This window comes from Macadamia integrifolia, chromosome 9 (assembly GCF_013358625.1).
Source record: "Macadamia integrifolia cultivar HAES 741 chromosome 9, SCU_Mint_v3, whole genome shotgun sequence".
In the NCBI taxonomy this organism is placed as follows: Eukaryota; Viridiplantae; Streptophyta; class Magnoliopsida; order Proteales; family Proteaceae; genus Macadamia; species Macadamia integrifolia.
Genome location: NC_056565.1, coordinates 26,146,942 through 26,172,104, shown reverse-complemented (window position 1 = coordinate 26,172,104; position 25,163 = coordinate 26,146,942). Strand labels below are relative to the sequence as shown.

Sequence of the window (25,163 nt, the reverse complement as noted above, 5' to 3'; positions counted from 1 at the left end):
ACTCTCATCAACTAAAACTATTATGATGTGAACCCTTAAGAGTAATTTATCGAATTGTTAAATATAAAATAATAACATCCCCTTTATATGATCCCTGACGTAGAGCTTCTCAAACATCATAACAAGGACTCCAAAATCAGTACAGACCATAGACTATTAGAGACAAGAATAGGCAAAATGTGCATCTGCAATATCTTTTTACCCTTTTGTATCATTTTTCTTTGTTTCCTTTAATTAGAAAAGTCAAAGAACTGACAACTTCAAGAACAATATATCATGCAAAGTAGCATCTCTCAAGAATTTCAAGATGAAATGCCGATTCCTCATAGCCCAGAGAAACCATTAAACTGCGAAAACCATTTTCCAATCGAGAATAACAAAACCACCCACCCAAACTGATATGCGCAGCTCATTGAAATCATAGACGGTCTGCCAACATCCTCCGTTGCAATCACTCTCTTCCGGAGTTCTCTTCTTTTCCAAATAGACGGAGCACCTAATCTTGGATAGAAACGTAATCAAGTGAATGGAAATTGTAGAAATGAGGATTCCGGGAGGACGTAAGTTATTGAATTGTATGAAGAAGATAAGGTCAATAGGCTGACACGGTTTAGCTAGCTAACCTGATACTAGAAACACTAATCCCTACACAGATTCAGTGAAACAATCTATAGAGTCGACAACTTCATTATCAACTTCCACGATTGGAACTGGCAGCTCATTCAGGTCAAAATCTAAGGTCCCAAACCCAGTTGCCTTGCTGATATCCTCCAACGAGGCCACCGAGCTGGATGGAGCAAATTCAACTAGGCTCACCCAATGAAACCTCAAATGGCACCGAAGGACCTAAAACGTTGGGAACGTCCGGTTGCAAATGTTGCAGCAATATGGGATTATGACTGTGATTCTTCTTCTCCCGTTAAGGTTGGCGTAGACTCTGAAATTTAACCATCCCAAAGCATACCTTGCAAATAAGACTAGCAGTACCCCAAAGAGCATGTATGCCAGAAAATAAACATATGAATCTGGAGTACTGGCCAAATCAGCCAAAACCTCTGCCAGGTGCAAATACAGTATATTTCCCCATTATTGTCCCCATAATATGTGATTTACAGATCTCCCACAAAAAGGGAATTATTGACATGTTTAACCACATTATTTACATCTGATACCAATACTATCTGATAGTCTGCACGGAAACCTTTCTGACGATATTTAAATCGTCAAAATCGGACAGGCTTGTCATAAGATATCGCTCCCAGACTGATGCCAGGAGTTTCACTGGTGGAAAAGGCATAGTCCACCGGCGAAAACTCTTTTCCAGTGGCAAGAACTCCTCCCTCTCTGCCTATAATAAAAGGTCCAAGAGAGAACTCAAAGACCAGGAAAAAAAAAAAGTGGAGAAAAACAAGAAAAAAAGAGGAGAGAGAATGAAAGAAAAGAAAAGAAGAAAAAGAAGGAAATCCAAAAGAGGGGTTTCTACCCCACAAGCCGGAGCTCTACCAAGATTGTAGAAAAAGCGCCAGAACTCCGCCAAAGCCAATCCAGATAGGCAGTGGGGCCAAAACTAAGTATACTCTTCCCATCCCTCTTTTCATATAATCCCATATTAAGCATTGCATGTCTTCATAAGCATAAGTAGGTATCCACTTATCATATTTGCGTCATTTTAATGCCTAAATTACTATAAGTAGTTTCTCCACTTATCCCATTTATGTTGTTATACTTCCTAAATTGCCATAAATACAATCTTTATTTATTGTATATATGCCATTAAAATACCCAAGTTGACAAGTTAGATTTCCACTTATCTCTTTTTATGCCATTATAATGTCCAATTTACCATAGATAAGCATACTTTCCAAAACCCTTTTACATGCTTACCATAATGCTGGCATCAATTTTTAAAACAGTAAATCATCAACCCAAGCTGAGAGGCTGCCCAAAAATCTATTTACAAAACTAAATCACATTATACATCATCATACAACTTATGAAATGGTTGGATTATTTTTATCATCAAAGCCTCAAATCTCATGAAAAAAAATAAATCTTTTCTAAGGGGACAACCTTAGACACCTTGGAATTGTCACCAAATCCTCAATCATCAAACAATTAGGTTGGAAAACCCCCAACATGTCATAAACTATGCCTCGAGGAATTTCATGTCAACGAGGACATACTTTCAAGAACTTCGTACTTCCACATTTTGGCACACTCCACCACAGCAAAGAAGACATAAAAGAAGCTCACAAATAGAGGTACAACGATCAAAGTAATCCCTAGAATTCCGGAATACCAATGAGGAATGTAAGTTTACTTTATTTATTTTCAGGATCTTGTCATGCATTTTACTGCTTTTAATAAACATCCTGAACTACATGTTGACTTGATCCCTAATAAGGGTACGCAGGCAGTTTGGGTCGCTACAAATATAAACCTAGGTACGGCATACCTCACCCGCATTTTTTTTCCCCATATTCACATATACACATCAGCATACACATGCACAAACATAGAAGTCATTAACATAAATAAGTAGATAGACAAGCATAGTTAATTAGAATAGTTTGAATAAATAAAAGACTACATCTTGTTGAGCAGATAATAATTAAGATACAGATAAATGATACATTTGTAAATTTCTACAATTTTTGACACATTATATAGCATGCTCTATTGAAATTTGACCAACGAGATGTATGAAACCTCTAAAGCATGAACCCACAAAATTTCAATCAACTACTTGCCAAGTGGCAAATTGTGAATCTGCAAAGTTCACCAACCTTGTGAACAATATCAGCATCTAAAAACAAAAATCTAAAGAATCAAGTACAAAATATGTTCGTAAAGAAATTACATACTCCAAACAGTTAACAGCATTTATAACTGGAAAAAAAAAAAAAACAAGCAAAATGAACTTCCTAACCAAGAGTGCAGAAAGGTGTGAGGGTCGTTACGTTAACCTAGGAAACAGGTTAGCCACACAAGGTGTACCCAGTGTACAAGGCTCCTGCCCCTATAGGGTATGGGGAGGGTAATAATGTATGCAACCTTGCCCCCACTTCGTAGAGAGGCTGTTTCTAGGCTCGAATCTGCGACGACTAGGTCGCAATGGAGCAACCTTACTGTTGTGCCGAGGTCTGCCCGCTTAGACAGGTTGGCCACACAACAAAGGCTAATTGTCTAGAAATTTTTGTAGTTGCTCAAATATTAGATGATAGCTTCAAAGGTGAAAAATTAATGAAATTCTATGATTCAATAAAGGACATAGAACTCATAAACGATATTAATATTATGTGGAATGCAAAAGTTATTAGAGATAGAGAGGAAAAAACTAAAATTAGGAGCACTTGGGACCTTGGGCTAACGCAAAGTCAGGCACCACCGAGCCCACAATTATGACTTATGAGCCTAGAATTGGACCAGGGCCCCATGGAACATCATGAGCCTCGTGTAGGTCTCAGGCTAGACCATCAAAGTCACCATGCAATATGGAATTTGATTGAATTAGGGGAATGAGACTTGTGTCAAAATGACACAATCCACCTTTACAAGCACAGAGACCATACTACCCTTATACCCATATTACAAACTTCACCATACTACCATTATACCCATATTACAACACTCCCCCTCAAGTTGGTGTTGTGATGACACACATACCCAACTTGCACACAAGAAAATGAAGAAGTTTGTTGCTAAGACCTTTAGTGAAAACATCCACTAATTGTAGAATTCAAAAATGGAATACAAATAACCCAAACTCAAGTTTCTCATTCATGAAATGCCAATCGATCTCAACATGCTTAGTCCGATCATGCTGAAGAATATTGTGGGCATTACTAATAGCAAATTTTCTTTCACAATAGAGCTTCATGGGAAGAGTAACAGGTACAGCTAGATCTGAAAGAAGACTCTGAAGCCATAGAAGCTCACAAATCCCTTATGCCATCACCCGAAACTCAGCTTCAGCACTAGACCGAGCTACCACTAATTGTTTCTTATACACCATGCCACTAAATTACAACCAAGTACCAAAAAAAGTGTCATACCTAATGGTAGATCGACTATCAACAGGAGACCCAGACCAATCAATATCTATAAGAGCTTCAACTTGCAAATGACCGTGAGGAGCAAATAAAATCCTTTTTCCTAGAGATGACTTCAAGTAGTGAAGGATAAGGTGGACAATATCCATATGGGAAGAATAGGGATAATGCATAAACTGGCTCCCAAGAATCATTGCAAAGGCAATATCCAGCCGAGTATGGGAGAGATAAATGAGGCGACCAACCAGCCATAGATAACAACCCTTATCAATGGTGTATTTTTGCTGAAAAAGAAAGATAACCTTGGTGGACCAGGCTACTTTGATGCCAAGAAAATAACGAAGCCGCCCCAAATCATTGACCTTAAATGCCATATCCAAAAATGACATGAGATGGGAGATTTCCTGTATCATTGCTGGTAACAACAATGTCGTCGACCTATACAATAAGAATAGCAATCTTGTCGCCATGTTTTTTGATAAAGAGGGTATGATCAGCATCTCCTTGAACATACCCTGCATAGATCATAGCCTTGTGGAAGCAGCCAAACAATGCACGGGGAGACAACTTGAATCCATACATGACACGGTTGAGCTTACAGACCTTGGCCTTTGTCTAACTGCAACTAAACCCGAGGGGGATGTCTATGTAGGTCTCTTCTTCAATCTCCCCATGAAGAAAGCCATTCGTCACATTCATCTGTTGTAACTCCCAACAAAGATTTACAACACATGAGAGGATGATTCAAATAGTGTTCAACTTTGCAACAGGTGCAAAGATCCTGGTAGTCAATGCCACATGCCTGTGTAACCCCTTAGCAACAAGCATGGCTTTGTAACGATCCATAGTGCCATATGTCTTCTATTTTACAACAAGGACCCATTTGCAACCAATTGTCTTCTTATGAGGAGGAAGACCAACCAGATTCCATATATAATTCTTTTGAAGTGTCTGTATTTCTTCAACATAGTTGCTTTCCATTTTGGATTAGTCAAAGCTTCTTGCCAGTTTGGAGGAAGGGAAACAAAAGACAACAAAGACACAAGGGTACAATAGGAAGGAGACAAAAAAGAGTAAGAAACAAATTTTGAAATGGGATGTTAGGTACAAGTTCTAGGTTCTTTACAAACAGCTATAAGTAAATCAAGAGACAAATCATTACTAGATGACCGAGGACCAAGATCAAGGGCATGCAACTGTTGGCTTGGTAGAGCTGGTGTTGTGGTGGGCCGTTGTTTCTTTCGTTGCTTGTGGCAAGTATAAACTTTCAAAGGTGACAACTAACCACCAGACCTATCCTGAGTAGATGTAGATTCCTCCACCTTAACAATGACCTCCTGAGTGACATCCATGGTGGTGGGGGGAAGAATAACAAGTGGCACATCTTCCCAATGAGTAGAATACAACACCTGAAGAGGTGGCACAGCATAATAAGCAGCAAACTCATCGAAGAAACATGTTCATGGTCACAAACTAGTGATGAGTCAGTGGATGATAGCACCTATACCCCTTCTGAGTGGTAGAGGGAACAAGAGATGCGGTTTGTTTCATTAAGAAATCAATGCCCGAGTTGCTTCAGGTGTGATGGTAGAGTTTTTCTTCGCCACCATTGACACTCTGATCACTCCGATCATTGGAAAAAATGATGCCCCTATCCAAGGAAGATGCATTTGAGACTCTGAGGATTAAGCTTCCCATAAAGGTGGTGGTTGCGAGTATAACATACACAATCAAGTAATTTGGGAGGCACAACAAATGCAAAGTTGCCCTAAAGAACAACAAGAGGAGACCAAAATTGTAACGCTCGAGAGGGCATGCAATTAATCAGGTTGGTAGCAGTGAGTACCTCCTCACTCCAATATTGAGGAGGAACCTTCATCTCAAACATAAGGGAGTGTGAGACTTCCAAGAGATGGCAATTCTTTTGTTCAGCCATACCATTCCGAGTAGGGATGTCAACACAACCAAGGTTAAAGATATCGGGTTTCGACCCTTGGGGGGACCGAAATTTCGGTCAAAACTTGGGAAATTTTGAGGAAACCAGGGAATTTTTCCCGGTTGGGTAGAAACTTTGGTTTTGACCCCCAAAATATGTTTTCTTTTGCCTAACTTTTTGTGTCCATCCTATTTTAGACATTTCTGACACATTCACATAATTAGTTTTATAGAAAAAAGAAACATGTTAAGTCATACTTGTGGGGTGAGCCAAAAGTTTGGTAATGTACGTTGATGTCGTTGACTGAAAGTTTGAAACTACATTACATAAATACATAGTCTACACTATATATAGTCTACAATCTACATAAGTACATAATGCACAATACGAAGGATTCAAAATAAATAATAATATTACATCATAATGAGTTATCTCTCAACACTCAACAGTCAAGTGACTCAACATTTGACACTCAACACTCAACACTTAACTAACATATAAAAAAATTTACATCATTCTACTCTATTGACAACTATATTCTATAAAAATAAATAAATAAATAAATTTGGAGATGATGGGACTTACCTTTTTTGTCCAAGCTCCATTCCTTAGGTAGATTTTGCAAGATCCAAGCTTAGATTAAAGTTTTTTGCGCACAAGGGGGAAATCTTGAGTGTTTCCCAAAGTTTCCCACTTCACAAAGAAAAAAATAAGGGGAGAAGGTCGAATTTTTTAGAATAGAAGACTTGGTTTCCCTTAAAAGAATTTTATATAAGGGTTTGGTTCGACCCAACCAACTGGTTCAGTCGAAATGTGGGAATTTTTTTCGAAACATGTCGAAACCTCACAAGCTATATGGTATCAGAGTCCTGAGATATCGTCAAAATGTGAGAAATTTCGTCGGTATCAGTGGAAACCTTGAACCATGAACACAACTAGTATTGATGAAGAATTCCCTTAGCAACAAGATAAGTGTAAAAGAGCCATCAATATATTCACTACCATTATCACTCCAAAGGACCTAAATTGTTGCCTAAAACTGTGTCTGAATCATGCTATGAAAAAGCTGAAAGCAATGAAAGGCCTCACTTTTATGACACATCAAATATATCCACGTGGTTCGAGAATGACAATCAATGAAAGTAATAAACCAACGATACCCAGTAACAGTCACACAACAGGATGGACCTCAAATATCATAATGGAATAAAGCAAAGGGAACAACATTTTTATTATTCAAACTGGGACAAATAGTATGAGTCTGTTTAGCCAAAATACAAGCTTCACAAAAAATTTACTCGTATTATATTTCTCAAATAAAGAAGGAAAAAATCTAGCTAAGGTCCCTAATGGAGGGTAACCAAACCAATGATGCCATGTAAGTAGCTCAGATAAGGGGCTGATGCAGAGTCTAACTGAAGTGCTAATGAAGAACCTAGGACCAAAGAGATACCAGCCTCAAGCAGATAAAACCCTCCTTGTACTCTACCACAGCCAATCGTTTTCCCAGACACTAAATCCTGAAACACACAGTAGGAAGGACAAAAAGTGACTTTACAATTAAGATTGGCTGTTAAACTACTAATGGACAAGAGATTAGTTGAAAATTTGGGAACATGTCAAACAGAGGATAAGGACAAAGTGGGGGAACACTAAAAAGAACCCTTCTCAAAAATGAGAAATATTTCCATCAAAAGCCCGTACTTTGTCTTTACCATAGCAAGGAGAATACTTCAAAACTAAATTAGAGGAACTACTCATGTGATCAGTGTCACCCGAATCTATAATCCAAGGAGGAGATACCACTGAGGCACATTGACCACCAAATGGGATACTTGAACTGGCAAGATGGGAGTCGCCGTAGGAGAGAAATCTCATCATGGGACAAGGCAGAACCAGTACTAGCAGGTGCACTGTCAAAAGCCTCAGTGTCATTTACCTGACTTTGGTTGCCACGGCTCCTTCCATAACCACGACTAGAATTGGTTATGTGACCATGAAGTTTCCAGTAGAATTCTTTGGTATAACACTCCTTACCACTATATTCACACTTAACGAATTCCTTATCAGAAGGAGAACAGTTACTTATACATGTGAGACCCCCACAAGAGGGACCAAAACTGGAGCCCATGATAGTAAGGAGAGCTGATCAATCCTGGGAAGGTTGCAACATCACAATATGATGGCCATCTTCTGAGTGAACCATAGCATAAGCTTGCTCCAAAGATGGTAAAGATTCTCAGTTGAGGATATGGGCATGGATCTGATCAAACTCAACGTTGAGACCCGCCAAAAAATCACATGGATTTTATCTTCCCTCTTCTTGAAGTTTGTAACATTCGTGGAAGAGGTATGATGAAAACTCCTCAAAAAATCCAGTTCTTGCCAAAAACTCCATAACTCAGAGTAGTTCTGCAATATAATCATGTCCTATTGCTTGAGAACTTGGATATTCTTAGGCAATTCATATGCATGAGCATCATTACCTAACTATGAATGTGTCTTTCGCAACAGTCCATATCTTCGCAGCAGTGTCCAACAATAGGTATCCCCTACCAATATTGGTGTTCATAGAATTGATGATAAAGGACATCACAAGGGAATTGTCAGAACTCCACTTCTTCTGAGACAGACCAGCAGCAACAGGCTTCTCAGATTCCCTTGTAAGGTAGCTACAGTAGCGACGAGAATCGATTGAAAGGAAGTAGGAACGAAACCACATCAAGTAATTTCTCCCATAAAGTGGGGAACTCTCCATGAGAACCACAACCTCCAGACTCTACAATAGTAGATATGGTAGAATCCTCAGACATTGCTGCTGATCACTTGTGGAACCTCGAATCAACCAAAATTTTTTTAAAGCATTCAGATCTGAAACCGTAGGAAGGTCTCTTATATCATATTGGCACACCAAAAGGAGAAAAGGCCCTCGGTGGGAATAAGAACTCACCACCAAGGGTGATACACAAAAGCGAGAGGGACTCGATAGAGAGAGAGAGAGAGAGAGAGGACACTAAGTGGAGGGTGGCAGTAGGGCTATGGTGGCAGCAACGGCTTTAGGGCTCAGATCCCAATATAAATCTTAGCTCTGATACCATAATGGAATTAGGGGAATGAGATTTGTCAGAGTGACAGTCCAACTTTATTTATAATAAAACTATTATGAGTATAAAGACCATTCCACATTTATTTATAATAAAACTATTACGAGTATAAAGACCATACTACCCTTACAACCATATTACAACAGCATCATATGCTGTAAATATAAAACAGCCCATGGTTATATACCTGAAAACCATCAAAATTGTAACATTTAGGCTTATGCACTTTAATTAGTGTATTATACTTTATAAGGGAATGGTTACCCACTTACCCATGATAATGTGATTAAAATTTTAAAAAATTCTGTTTTATGAGTAGCTGCAGAACCATTTAGAATCTCATTAACTTGAGGTGAACCACAATAAAGTTTCACAAAATATGCAATCAAAATGTTACCTTTTCCACTTCCTAGCAATCTATCTGCTTTTGATGGTTCACTGAAGTCCTGGGATATTGCCGATGGTGAATCTTCAGCCAAGTGACGGAATGACTCAACTGTTAATGCAATCCCTTCCTGTATATAAAAAAACCAGTCATTAGAGAGAAACGTTTCAACATCTGATGGTGACATGATAAATAAGCTGTACTATTAAATCAAAACATGCTTTTTTATTTAAGTCAGGACAATGAGAAGAAGTTCCCTACAACAATTGCATGTGAAAGATCGGAAGTGATTGAGAACATATACAACCCAGGTTGGGTAATCATAGTATTCAACTGATGGATATTAGAATTCCAAAAACCCTAATTAAGTCAACTTGGCCCCCACATAGACAATAAAATTCTAAATGGATAGAAACTATTAAACAAATAAAACTAGACCAGTGAAAATCCCATAAATAAGTTGAACTTCTGGATCATACAAAAAGAGAGAACAGAATCTAGGGTGGTTAAAAGATAACCTAAAGAAAGGACCCTATCTGAAATTCAAGTAAAGAACAGTAGTAATGGAGAAAGAATATAAACTAAATGGCCTTTAGAGAATTAGAAAACTCTACATCAAGCTTGTGTTGGAGAAAGAGGTTCGGGTTAGTGGGCTGGTTTGGGACATGGCTAGGGATAGGCGGATGGTTTAGAATAGGTGTGTGAAGGCTAGAAGAGGAAGGAAGAATATACAGAGATGTGGTGGGTCCCTCCACAAAAGGGGGAAGACAAAGGGGACTTTATGTGGGACTTTATGTGAGGACAAAGGGGTTGTCAGTGGCCTGCGAAAGCGGAGAACCAGGGTGAGGGATAACAAGAGGCCAGCGCAACAGTAGGAAGGACCTTTGCAGCCGAAACCTGAGGCAAGGGAAGGGGAGCTACTTCAGGGGTTGTGGATCGAGGTGACAAAGCATCAGCAGGTTGAGAGGACATATCATCATCTTTGTCAGAGACCAATAGGCAAGAAAACTGATTTGGACTAGCCGTAACAGTATAGAGGACCGAAGGTCCTTCAAAGGAGTGTCTAGATGCTAGAGAGAGATCATGGTTTGAGCCAGGAATCTTCATCAGGCTTCTTTTCCAGCGACTGTGGTACCTTATTCTGCTACAGAGAGGGGGTCCAGTGAGGGTCTTCTGGCCAAGATAAAGGCTTCATCAATATTAGACGGTTCTTCAGGCATAGTATAAAAGTCGGGGGCACATTGCTTTGTGTGATGACCAAATAATTTACAAATGGTACACTAAGGAGAAGCCATTCATAACGGATAATTTGGTTGGAGTAGCCTTCTGCATCAGTGATGTTAACAAAAGATGGAGGGGGATCTTCAGCAGAGATTTCCACGCAGATTCTTGCGAAGGCAAGTCTATCCATCAACTTTGCTCTTTGGTCGGAGTATAGGGGTTTTCTAACTACAGAGCCGACGATACTAAAGACCATTAGAGCACCACTAATGAAGGGAAGGTTGGGGAGGACGATCCAAATGGGAACAGAGTGCAGATCCATTTTGCTGAGACTGGAGTGTTGGTTCAGAGAGTTTGAAGATGAAGATGGCATTATCAAGAAGGTAGGTTGACAACAAAGCATCAATCCCCCATTGCTTAGTGAGAGAGGACATAACGATTCCAAAGGGAGGTCTACTCCCAAGAAAATGGCCAATCAGGCAGTTACTCCATTTGGAGATTTCGAGCTCAAGAAGACCCGAGGGGCATAGGCCCACCTTTTTGCCATTGACGATGCAGGGGTGGGCATAGTGGAGGGAAAGGGGAGGGTCTGACAATAGAGGTCCAATGTTTTGTTATGGCAGATGGTGGAGGGGAGGAGGGGGAGGAGAGACTAGCGGAGGAAGTGGTAGGAAAGGGGTGGATAATGGTTGGTTTGTTGGAGAAAGCTGGGTGTTTCTGGCAATGTCAGCTGCCGGAGGGATGTCAGGCATGGGCAGGTGGTCAGGACATGGACACGGGGATCACCAACGGGCTACATGACTCATCTATGGCTGTGAATTTAGACTGGCCTCTGTATCAAATGGGCATCAAAAATGCATTCTTTTATGGAGCAACCTCCCAGGTAGGTTTCTCAAGAAGAGAATTCTGACAGAGTTCAAAAACTTCACTAGGCCATATATGGATTGAAACAATAACTTAGAGCATGGTTTAACAAGTTCAGCTCCATTGTTACTTGTGATGGGTAGGCCTTGCGAGCCCAGACTTGTCATAGTCATATCCAAGACCTCAAAATACTTGAGCTGTTGGAGCTTCAATTTGTTCAGATGAAAGTCCAAAATTTCTCATATAGAAGTCTTTCTTAATCATGCCATCTTTTGGAGCATCAGGATTAAGGAAAAATGTGTGCCATCCAACCTCAAAATCATATTGATCCTTTGATAAATCCATAGCTTTGTCAAGATTTTTCTCCCCACAAAACAATACAGACACACTGGGTCTAAACTCACATCAATTCAAATAAGTTTTTTTTCCAGTGTTGCTACCCACTATAGAAAGCCGGTCTGAAACCCAAGCCTGGAACCTTGATAACTGAACATTCAATAACCAAAAAGTATACCAAAATAGATTTGCATAAATTGACCAATTTTAGTAGAAAATGTTGTCATTTTAGAATTTTACTCCTCTATGATAAGTTTACAGAATAAACAACAGCAGTTACACAAAAACATAGGCAATAAGGTGGTGTGAAAATCATAATTAAGCAACGAAGTATGATCAGGATGGTTATATATAAAAAGGAGATGATTATATTAAACAAAACTAGGCCAAAAGTGAAGCAAACAAAGAAGTGAACACAAGGAAGGAATGAAGAAAAAGACTGAAAGAATCAATGGAAGAAAGCTTACATCAAGGGAAACAATTGGTGAATATCCAAAATTCTTTTGAGCGTTAGAGCAGTTGAAAGTCCTGGTCCGTGAGAGTAGGTGAAAAAGAACAGGAGTCAATATTGAATGAGCATTATTTTGGTACCCCAATTTCTCATGTGCCCACTTGACAAGCACAAGAATGGACCATACCATCCAAGCAGGAAGATGGATTGTCAGCCTACAACAATAAAGAAGCGGAAGTAAAATTAAGGGAGCACACAAAAAAGAAATGAAACTCAAATATTTTTCCTGCAAAAAGAAAAAAAAATATATATATATATATATGTATGTATGTATGTATGTATCAGATTGGAAATAGACCTAAGTCCTAGCAAGTGCATAGATTGCCCAAACAGGGATAGTACCATTTGAATATGTTGGTAAGATAATAGCCAATAACCTTAAGGTAAACCATAACCACCTTTATAATGCAGAACCGTGAACCCCTTATATCTGTCCAATAGTATTTTTGGAGTTTCAGCTTCAAGACATAGCTCACATAGTCTTTGTTAGTAATGTTATATGTGCTACTGCAGGGGTATTCTTGTCCTACCCATTGGTGGTTTCATGTTAGTGTTTTCTCACTTTTCTAGCGCAGGTTACACAAGGACAAACTTGTCGTTATGATTGTAGTAGATTACCCTAACATATAGCATGGGAAAGGACTGCCGATAGTTAACTCAATACTATCGGCAGTCTCTTCGAAGTAACCTCGCCCACTGCTCAGGCGGAATGGGGGTGTTAGGATGGTCATACATTTCTTGGTATGCTCTACCACTACGGGTGGGCATAAAAAAAAAAAAAGAAAGGGGGGCAGCCAAGGTATTGTTGCCACGCTACGCTTCAAGGCCTACTCAGAAACTCCAATTGTGAAAGGTAGTTGGCTCTTTCAACCTTTAGACTAGAGATGTCCCTCTCAAGGTCAAGGATGTGTTTTTGGTGGGAGTAGTGTCCTATGCTATTTGGTCCAGAAAAACTGAGGAAAATGTCTCTTCTAACCCATGGTAGCACTCTCTCAACTCATATTCGACTATGGAAAGGTCATGACGGAGATTGGACCTTATAAGCAAGATATAGGGACAAAACCAGCAACAACCTAATCATCACAACCATGCTCTGATGCCAAAATTGATGTAGGGAGAATCCTAGGAATTAGAGCCCCTATAGGTTGACTAGTTTAGCAACACTAACTTAGGTTAAACTCAGGTATGGACTGGAAGTAAAGGAAAACAACAACATACATAAGTTATATGAAAATTTAAGACCAGGAAATTACAGTAGCAATAAGCAATAAAAATCCTAAGCATTAGCATCACCCCAACATATATCAATTAGGCAATATGGGGGTGGGAACATGTAGTAGTAAATTGCCAATGGGGTGCATGCATTTCAAGATCCCAGCAATGGCAGTTACTAAGCCCTTAACTTGCAGTCAATAAGTAAAAACCAGAAATATTCTTATCCAGAGATTCAGCAAAGGGATAAGTAGTAGCAAACAAAAAGGATTCAGCAGGGGTTGGGGCATGCGACAGAGATCGTAGGTAAAAAATAAATAAAAAAAGCTTATGTTGCTGTAATAACAGCAAGGAACATTCAGGGATTGGGGAAAAAAGAAGAAGAAGAAGTGTTGAAGTAGAGGAAGAGAGAAGGAGAGAGATTACCTTACTGCCGAGAGAGAAGAAGTGGAAGAGAAGCCATCCACGATGAGAGGAGAGAAGAGACTCACGATTGGGGGGGGGCGGAAGAAATTCTTGTGCACAAAAAAAATGTTTTCTATTTTCATTCACTAAACTTGGTCGTAGGCCTTACAATTCAATTATATAATAAAAGCAAAAGGAATCAAATCAGAAATCTACTAGTTTAGGAAGTAAATAAAGAGTCCTACTCTAGTCCAAAGCCTTTTAGGAAATAAAGAGTCCTACTCTAAGCAATTAAAAGAAAAAAAAAATTACTTTCCTGTAAAAAGAAAATCATAAACTAGCAATCCCTTCTTGTGTTGAGTGCTTAGGTAGGGCCATGTACAACTGTCCAAGGTAATCAATCAAGGAGTCCTTGCGTGACTCTCCAAGGTGGGCCCTATGCTGATCCTCATCCATCCAGCCAAATAGAGCCCATGCTGGTTGGTCTTTTGCGATGCCTCCTCTAGTAAACTCAATAGCCTGGAATGATGTCCCCATCAACACTCCCCGGCTTGGAAGAATTCACCACCGGTGAATTAAGGCTCATATGATGCTCAAGCATGTCCGGATTGAGCTTCTGAAGCTCCTCTATAGTGATCCACGTACTGTCAATCTCAGGGCACCCTTTCCATTTGACCAAGAACTCTTGTGAACCTCCCTCTCTTGTAGACACAAGCTTCTCTTCAAGGGAACAACAAACGAAGTGTGCCATTTTTGTGAAGCATCAGAGGTTTTGGAAGATGGAATGAAGTGTGCCATGTTTGTGACGCGGTCCACAACCACATAGATAGAATCAGTCCAGGCTATCGAGTTTACCAGAGGAGCCATCGCAGAAGACCGTCTAGCTTGGGCTCTGTTTGGTTGGGTGGATGAGGATCAGCATAAGGCCCACCTTGGAGAGTCACGCAAGGACTCCTTGACTGATTTCCTTGGACAGTTGTACATGGGCCCCACTTAAGCACTCCATGCAAGAAGGGATTGCTAGTTTATGTTTTTCTATTTTTCAGGAAAGTAAATTTGTTTTTTTCCTTTTAATTACTTAGAGTAGGACTCTTTATTTCCTAAAAGGCATTGGTCTAGGACTCTTTATTTATTTCCCAAACTAGTAGATTCTGATTTGATTCCTTTTGCTTTTATTATATAATTGAATTGAACAGCCTAAGGCCAAGTTTAATGAATGAAAATAGAATGCAGTTTTTTTGTGCACAAGAACCCCCCCCCCAAATCGTGAGTCTCTTCTCTCCCCTCACCGTGGATGGCTTCTCTTCCACTTCTTCTCTCTCGGCAGTAAGGTAATCTCTCTCCTTTTCTCTTCCTCTACTTCAACACTTTTTCTTGTTTTTTTTCCCCGAATCCCTGAATGTTCCTTGTTGTTATTACAGCAACATAAGCCTCTCTTTTTTCTTCTTTTTTTTTTTCACCTACAATCTCTGTCGCATGTAACATAGATAAATCAATGTACCACAATTTTGGAGTATAGAACCCTAGTTTTTTATATACCAATTACTTGGGTTTCACATTCAAACAAATACAGCAAAGCACAAGAACATATAGACCCAAAGAATATTCTCAAACCAGAATACGAATTGAGTCTTATTGGTTGTTCAATGCTATGATACCATGTTGCAGTTTCAGATCTAGAACAACCAACAAGGAGAATAAACGAAGTAATAGCAAAGAATAAAAGAAGAAGAAAAGCAGTAGGGTACTCCAAGAGAGAGAAAAGAGGAGAGAAAATAATAAGAAGAGTGATGTAGGGAGAATCCTAGGAATTAGAGTCCCTATACAGGTTGACTAGTTTAGCAACACAAACGTAGGTTAAACTCAGGTATGGGTTGGAAGTAAAGGAAAACAGCAACATACATGAGTTATGTGCAAATTTAAAACCAGGAAATTACAGTAGAAATAAGCAATAAAAATCCTAAGCACTAGCATCAACCCAAAACAGATTTCAGTTAGGCAATATGGGGGTGGTAACATGTAGCAGTAAATTGCCAATGGGGTGCATGCATTTCAAGATCCCAGTACTAGCAGTTACTAACCCAACCCTTAACTTGCAATCAATAAGTAAAAACCAGTAACATTTTTATCCAGAGATTCAGCAAAGGGATAAGTAGCAGCAAACAAAAAGGATTTTTCCTTTTTCGATTCTGTCTTATGTTCCAGTGACTTGACTAGTGTGTTTCCTTGTGGCTGCAATCTTTTTTGTTGGAGTTAATGTAACAGGGGTACTTTAGGAACTGTCTGTATATTAAGTTGTCCTAATTTGTATTTTTTCTTTTTTACCTTTTACCTCCCTAGGGGGGATTATGTAAATTCCCTAAGATATTGTCTTGAACCTAATATAGGTGAGATGAGAAGAGAAAATAGCTCACTCACGATTTGCACTCTTCCATTACTTTCTTCTCTCAACTTCTCTCCCTCTTCTTCCTTCCTCTCTTCTCTTCATCTTCCTCCTCTCTAAACCCAATATCTCTATATTACAACTTCATATCATAGCTTAAAGGGGTTTGAGAGTCAACCAAGGTTCCTCCTACTCATTCTTTGAGTCTCTTTTGGAACCCTAGAAATCAGAAGGGTCCAATAGAGACTATACTATATAAAGAGATTCAACAAGAAGACTTGATGGTGTTCTAGAAGCAAGTTGAAGACACTTGGAGAGTTGTTGAAGGTCTACAAGAGCTGTTTGAAGTCCATACAGAGACAAGAATCCATTCCCAGCTTTATCGCCAGCTTGGGAATCGATCTTCTTTTTCTCTCCTCAAATCTCAGTTGAGGTTGTGGCTGGGCTGGATAGAATCGCCCAAGACTCTCCTTTGACCCTCTAAATCTCGGTGTGTATCTTGGAGAGTTATAGGAACACAACTCATTCTTCTCCATGCTGCCAGGTATCGGTTCTTTCAGTCTTTGTGAGTTGTTTCTATAATGGCTAGCACTATGCGATTTGGTTGCTTATGATGGATGCACATGACTCTGCAATGTTTGCTTATACTATTGGGATAAAGACTTATGGTTAGAAGTGAGTTTTATTGATGTTCCATCAAGATTTCATGATTTATTAGCTTGCTGGATTTTTTTTTTTTTTTTTTTTTTTTTTTTTTGAGGAGATATTTAGGACTTGTGTTCCCATTTGGTTTGGATCTACATTTGTGTTGTTTTTAGGAGTATTCTTATATCATGATTCTCATGGAACCTATGGAAGCCACATCAGGTGGGTCGAGTATTACCAACCCCAGTTCAATTGTCTTTGATAATCCAACTACTCAAATTTCTCTTGTGATGTTGGATAGTACCAACTATTTGGATTGGTCACACTCTGTGAAGCTATCCTTACGGAGTAGAGGGAAGCTAGGGTACATTACTGGGGCTATCAAGACTCCTGTTGTCGCCGATCTAAGTTACCAAAAATGGGAAATTGCAAACTCTACTGTTATGACTTAGCTACTTTTCTCCATGAAACCTAAGATAGGTAGGAGATTTATCATGAAGGAAACTGCTAAGGATATTCGGGATAGTGTCTGTGTTTCTAAGACCTATGACAGGGTAGGTGACTCTGTGAAGGTCTACCAACTCCTTCAGCAAGCCCTCACCATGAAGCAAGGGAACAAGTCTATTTCTAACTACTATACTATTGTTATAAGACTCTGGGAGGAGTATGATCATTACAGAGACATTTAGTTGTCCAATCCTGAGGATGAAGCTAAGGTCTATAGATCTTTTGAAAAGGAGGGTATCCTAATTTTAGTATATGGCCTAAATTCAGACTATGAGCTAATCAGGATACAGATTTTGGGCCGGTCACCTCTTCCATCCCTTAATGAGGTGTGTAGCTACCTCCTGAGTGAGGAGATCAGGAGAGGTGCTATGGATTCTACACCCTCACTTGTGGATTCTGCTCTTTCTTCCACTACCCACAGAGAATGGCGTGGGAGCGGCCTAGGCCGAGAGTCATCCCGTGGAGGTGACAGAGATAAACCCCCGACAGTGTGATCATTGTGGAAAACCTGGGCACACTTGAGAGAGGTGTCGGGTTCTTCATGGCCGACCCCTTAGTACTTGTGGTAGATCTGCTGGCACTCGTGGTGGCCGCAAAGGAGGGGCTACAGCCCATGCTACTATGACAGAGATTGATCCCAGAAGACATTCACAGGCAGATACCAGCACCTTCTCTAGAGATGATATTATAGTGCTTCGTTGGCTTATATCTCATCTTGACAGTCCATCTACCTCACAGGATACCTCACCTTCCGCTATGCATGTGTCCACTTTGTACCTTCCACTACTCCGTCGTGGGTCATTAACTCTGGTGCCACTGACCACATGACAAGTGCATCCCATTATTATGATTCTTACTCCATTTGTTCTGGTAACGATAAGGTTCGAGTGGCTGATGGTACCCTCTCCTCTGTTTCTGGTGAAGGAAGTATCCCCATTACCTCTTCTATTTCACTAATTTTGTCCTTCATGCTCCTAAACGTACCTAAAATCTTTTGTCTGTGAGCACTTTAACTAAAACCTTGAATTTTTGTACCACTTTTTTTCCTTCTCATTGCTTTTTTCAGGATTAGGTGAGGAAGAGGGTTATTGGCAGGGGACATGAGGATAGAGGCTTATACCATCTTGATCCACAATTACCCTTTTTTTACCCCACCACAGTCCTATGCATGTGGCCGTAGTGATATTAATTCTATAGACTATGTGATGCTTTGGCATCAGCGGTTTGGGACATCCCTCTTTTGTTGTTATGAGGAAAAGTAGTATATGGATCATCAGTGGATCATCAGTCTATACCACATTAATAGTAGCATATGGATCATCATCTTCTTGCGCATATTCAACCTCAAAATCATCTTCCATTCCTTCAACAGCAACTCACAGCCCAATCATCATCTTAGGGTTCATGGATTTGCATGTCCGAGTTGGATTCAATTGTAGTAATGATGGAATTGGCTCTTCCACGTTTAGGACAGAATCTGGCATAGTGTCTAGTACCACCACAATGGAAGCACTTCAAAGTCGTCTCTCCCCCAACCATAGGACTCTTACCCTTATCATGTGTGACATGTGGAGCTTGGGTAGGGAATCCAATTTATTTGGTGCAAACGGCCTCTTAATTTCAGTTGGTTGATTATACCTTCTAGGGCCTAATTTGATCAAATCTTCCGCCTCTAAGGATTTTTCAATACATGCATTCAAATATGAAAGTTCCACCACATCAATTTTATCACAGATATCATGTCGTAGTCCTAACTTGAATCGAGAAATAAGCAGTTCTTTATCCTTGTGATATGCACCTGTACGTGAAAGAAAATCATTACACTTATCAATGTATTCCTCGACAATCATGGTACCTTGTCGAAGAGTGTTGAGCATGTCATAGAGATGGCGTCGGTATGTTGGGAGAAGGTATCTCTCACTGAGTATTAATTTAAGTTCCTCCCAATTGCGAGGTTCTCTCCGTCTCCAGATAAGTCTACTCTCTTCAGCTTTCCACCAATCCTTCGCACCACCTATAAGTTTGGTGATAGCAAGTTGGACCTTCCTTTCATCAGACATGTGGTACCATCAGAAATAGTCATCTAATGCATTCAACCAGTCATGGAAGTAGAGGGGGTCATGTTTTTCATTATACTCCTTCAAGTCGAACTTCACCTTATGTGTGTCGTCATAAGGAAATTGGAGTCCAATCATGTTCATCAAATTCTTCACCTCCACCATACATATGGGCTGGTACGTTCCTTGAGCGGGGAATGGAAACCTTCTGGGTGCATTAGGATTATCACACCGTAGGCTGAGCATTAGATTGGGCAGCAATAGTCTTATTCAATTCTTCGAACTTTAGGTCCATAGTATGATTAGTATCCATCCTTGTGTTTAGCCATTGGAGGGATTTCATCAGGTCCTCCAATGAGTATTGGTTGGAGCTCTCCTCAGTCGTAGCTCTGATACCAATTAATGTAGAGCTAATTTACACTAGGTAAATAAGGCCCGATAAACCAATACCACTTCTGAATTCAGACTTAGAGATCAAAAAGTTCAACAACAAAGCCTAAGGGAAAGGCTAAATTGAAGCTCACAGGTAGGGAAACTTTAGGACAGACAAACCTGGTTTCAAGGGTCCTCAAAACACTGCTGAAGATACACCAACAGTGGCTGGATCAGATCTGAAGTGAGCTAAACTATAGAATCAACACTCGGCCACTACAGGGTTAGGGCTCAGCAGGCCAAAGGAGAAGTCTTGCGGTTCTCTTTTGGCTTCTTAGACCAGCCTCAAATCCTGGTCGAAGGAGGCCTTTGTGGTGGTCTTCAAACCCTCCAAAGGGTGCTCGAAGATGCTGGACAGATCTGGAGAAACAGCCCTGTCTATTTGCTTCTAAAAACCTTACTGCAGAAAATTGTTTCTCTGTTTGTGGCTGGTTTCTCAAGCTGATCTCTTGACAGGCTTTGATCCTTGGCTGGTCTTCAAATAGGTTTAGTTTTACCTAACAAACACTCCTCTCACAGGTAAACAATAACAAGAACTAGAAGAACAGAAAAGAAGGTAGTAAGCAAGGTAGATGTGGGTGGGATTGGTTATCTCAGCCTGGACATCTCACCCACAGCTATCTCAGTTGTTTGTCTCCCTTTCTCAGGAGAGGGAGCAAGCAATAGTTGCAGAAAACTTAACTAATTCAAAACTGATTTGTGTCTACAGCAGGATGTCTTTATATAGAGGTCTGAAATTACAAAATAGAAGTTTAACTCAAAATAGAAACTAATGCAAAATAGTAACTAATGCAAAAATAGAAACTACCTCTTATCTTCTAATTTAAGAAACAAAATAGCAGCTACTAGGGACTTTCTAAAAGTGGAAACAACTACTAAAAGCAAGGAAATTAAAGGGTTCCCTATGTTGGACCGATGGGTCGAACTCAGCCCAAAGGTTGGTTCAATGGCTGCTTCTTCCTCCTGTGGTATTGTAGCCCATGATGAGAATCTACATTGCTAAAATATGTACCATGATATGGGGAGTGTCCCTATCGTGGATGAGTTTTACCTTCCTGCTTTAGTTTATTTCTTTCCCTAATTAGGATAGATCTCTACTTACTAATTAGGATAGACTTCCTATTTTATCTTGCTTGTGGCACAAGGACTTGGTTTCCTAGTTTGATTGTACTACTTTTGGTGTTACTAAATATTAATGGTAGGGGGGGAACTGGACGTTACATTCGGCTGCTCCCTTCTTGCAGTCTCTCTTCTCTTCTTCTATCTTAATCTCTTTCTCTCTTCTCTTACTCTCTCAAGTTACTGGTTACAAATCTTGGTTTTATAACATGGTATCAGAGCAGTTACCAGTAGCTTTTTTGAGTCCTTCTATGATCTCCTGCTACTAGTGAAACCCTAGTTCATAGAAGAAAAAAGAACTAGGGTTTCATATGGTTTCGATGAAGATTTTGTATGATGAAGCATAACTGCTGCTACTGCTACGACTTACTGCTGGAGTTCTCGGTTTGCAGCTTGATAATTCTAAGCCATTCGATACTTTGCTGTTATAGTTTGCTGTGATTAGGATTTGCTGCTCTGCTAAACTAGTTTGCTCTATTGGATTTGCTCTCAAACTCGCAATCACTGCTGTCGCATGTTGCTGTCTGTCGTCAATAACTCTGCTGATTTGCTACCTGCATTTGTTGATTTTCATTGTTTCGTGGGTTTCAACGATTGTCTGGTTGATGCTGCTATGTGCTATGGTTCTTTGATCTGAAGTTGAATCAATTGTTACTTGGTTGCTGCTCTATCAATTTGCTGCTTCAATTTCAGCAACAATGTACTGCTGTTTGCATGTCGAGTTGTTGATCCCACAATCGAACTACTGGTGGCAGATTTTCCGCCATGTTTTTGGCTGGAGGTAAGGGACAACTGACCTGTCCCACAATTTGTGCTTCTTTAATTAAAACCTATTTCCCATATTTCCCCCACTGCCCCTCTCTTTTATCTATAATCCGTCTTGTCCCATTAATTTGTTTTGCTTCCTAGGTTACCCTTTAGCCATATGTTCTCCCGTTATTTGGCTTTCTTATTTTATCTCTTTAATTTCCAATATTGCCCCTCCCTTTGTCTCTTATTCCTTCATGCCCAGTAATTAACCTTCTTTCCTAGTTTATCCCCAAACAATAATTCCAATTCCCTTGTTGTCCATTGGCTCTTTAACTACCAAATTGACCCCTTGAAAATTCTGATTATTTACCAAAATGCCATTACTCCATTAATTGGTTATTGCACTATTGGCTGGGCCCATAATTGGGTTCAAAACTGAGATTGCATGGATTAATTACAAATTTTCCATTTTTGAGCACATAGCGCCCAATTTAGGGTCTTGGACCCCTAGATTGCATCAGTTTGGGTTACAATGTTTTAGAAAATTGGTGCTTGCATGAAGATAATTTGCTACAGTGCGAGGGAGATTGGAAATTATTTTTTTCTCTTGACTATGGGATTATATGTACTGCTCATCCTTTGGGATCCTAATTATTGGACATTGTGTGTCCACGTGTAATGCTACACGCGAGGGGGAGATTGGAGTTATTATCTACTCAATTGCAGTTCTTATATTATCTAGTTTATTCTGGTACTTGCTTACCTTGGCACCCTGATGTTGCTACTTGCTTACCTCGGCACCCTGATGCTGCTACTTGTACCTCGGCACCTAATGATGTACTTGCTTACCCGGCAACTGATGCTACTACTTAATACTCGGCAACCTAATGTTGCTTCTTGGTCAGTTGGTCCCCGACAACCTGATGTCGATATATGCTTACTCCCGCAACCTATTGTTGTTACTTCCTATCTACTACCTGCCTTCCTTGGGAAGCGCCTTTGATGCTACTAACTTTATGATGTAGATGATTGGAGTTCTCTCTGTGCTCTCTAGCGTCTACCACTACTACTCAAGACCAGTGTTATGTTTAATTTTCTATTCTTGTTGGTCCAAGCTGGAAGTTTTCTTTTGATATATGTATACTCCAGCTCGAGGGGGAGTGTTAAAATATATACCACGATATGGGGAGTGTCCCTATCGTGGATGAATTTTACCTTTCTGCTTTAGTTTATTTCTTTCCCTAGTTATGATATATCTCTACTTACTAATTAGGATAGAATTCCTATTTTATCTTGCTTGTGGCACAAGGACTTGGTTTCCTAGTTTGATTGTACTACTTTTGGTGTTAATAAATATTGATGGTAGGGGGGACTGGAAGTTACATTCGGCTGCTCCCCTCTTGCAGTCTCTCTTCTCTTACTCTCTCAAGTTACTGGTTACAGATCTTGGTTTTATAACATACATCATGGTCTCAAGCAATCACCAAAGGCTTGGTTTAAGAGGTTGAGGCAAGCCATTCTGAAGAATGGATATTCCCAGATTCGAGGAAACCACACACTGCTCGCCTGGCGAGGTAATGCATTGATTGTTTATGTTGATGATATCGTGGTGACTGGAGATGACCATGATGAAATAGCTAGGCTGAAATCCAATTTGGCCAAACAATTTGAGATGAAGGATCTAGGACACTTGAAGTATTTCTTGGGAATTGAAGTGTCAAGGTCTAAGAAGGGAGTCAACATATGCCAGAGAAAATTTATGCTAGACCTGTTAAAAGAAACAGGGATGCTGGGCTATAAACTGGCAAGTTCTCCTATTGAGTAGATCATAAGCTTGGAGAAGACTGTGGTCCTTCCCTTGTTGATGCAAGGAAATACCAAAGGCTAGTGGGAAAGTTGATCAATCTGTCTTTTGACTTGCCAGGACATTACTTATGCAGCGGGAGTAGTGATCCAGTTTATGAATGTGCCCAAAAGTGGGTGCCTTCGGTTGCATTTTCCTTGGCTATGCCAATACCCAAAAGGGTTACAAGTGCTTTCAGCCTCCCATCTCGATAACTCTTTGTTACCATAGATGTCACTTTCCATGAATCTGAGTCCTATTTTCAGTCACCTCTTGAGGGGGATACTACTAAGTATAAGCTTCCTTCAAGTCCATTTATCATTGACAATACTTGTCTTAAGGGGGAGCATGTTCGTTTCGAGGGGGAGCCACCTCCCAAGGACAGCAGTACTTACATATTCCTGTAGGGAGAAACAGCCCACATGCAGTGGTCCTAGATCCACCTCTAGTGTCGTAGTCAAGTAATATAGATCCTCCCATTGATGTTGTTGATATACCTCCCGTTGATGTTACTAATATGGATATTCCCATTGCTGTTAGAAAAGGTGTTAGGGCATGTACTAAGTATCCTATTTCTAACTTTGTTTCCTACTTATCCTTGTCTCCGTCCTGCCGTGCCTTCGTTTCCACTTTATCCTCTGTTTCTATTCCGCAGGGTTGGGAAGATGCTATAGCTGATCCTAAGTGGAAAGATGTGTGAGATGAGATGCAAGCTCTTCGGAAGAATGGTACTTAAGCTTGTTCCTTCTCCAAAGGGCAAGAAACTTGTGGGGTGCAAATGGGTCTTCACTGTGAAGACCAAGGCAGATGGCACCATTGAGAGATACAAGGTCAGACTATTTGCCAAGGGACCTATGGCATCGACTACTAGGAGACCTTTGCTCCAATGGCCAAGATGAACTATGCTCGTGCTCTCTTATCATGTGCTGCTAACCTTGGCTGGAATCTCTAACAGTGAGACGTCAAAAAATTCCTTCCTGAATGGTGATTTGGAAGAAATCTATCTAGACATCCGACCAAGATTTGAGTCTCCATCTACTGTTGGGAAAATATGCCAGTTATAGAAATCCCTCTATGGTCTAAAGCAATCTCCCCGGGCCTGGTTTGGTCGGTTTCTCAAGGCTATGCTGCATTTTGGTTGCAAGCAAAGTCAGGCAGATCACACTTCATTTGTCAAGCATGATAGTAATATAATTACTGCTCTCATCGTTTATGTGGATGATATAATGATCAAAGGGAATGATGATACTGAAATTTCCAAGATCAAGGCCCAACTTGCAACAGAGTTTGAGATTAAGGATCTGGGTCCTCTCAAATATTTCCTTGACATTAAAATTTCTCGATTTGACAAGGGCATTCTCATCTCACAAAGGAAATATATCTTGGACCTACAATAGTGAG

At 40.1% G+C, this 25,163-nt stretch overlaps 1 protein-coding gene across 1 annotated transcript in view; it reads right to left on the bottom strand.

Annotated features, from left to right (window-relative positions):
* Window positions 1–25,163, bottom strand: part of LOC122089108 (3beta-hydroxysteroid-dehydrogenase/decarboxylase) — an 81,849-nt gene that overhangs the window by 30,998 nt on the left and 25,688 nt on the right. Inside the window, exons 7-8 of the mRNA XM_042658575.1 lie at window positions 12,366–12,564; window positions 9,490–9,607 (exon numbers count right to left, since the gene is read on the bottom strand). Coding sequence (XP_042514509.1) covers window positions 9,490–9,607; window positions 12,366–12,564 — 317 coding nt within the window. The remainder of the gene's footprint in view (window positions 1–9,489; window positions 9,608–12,365; window positions 12,565–25,163) is intronic.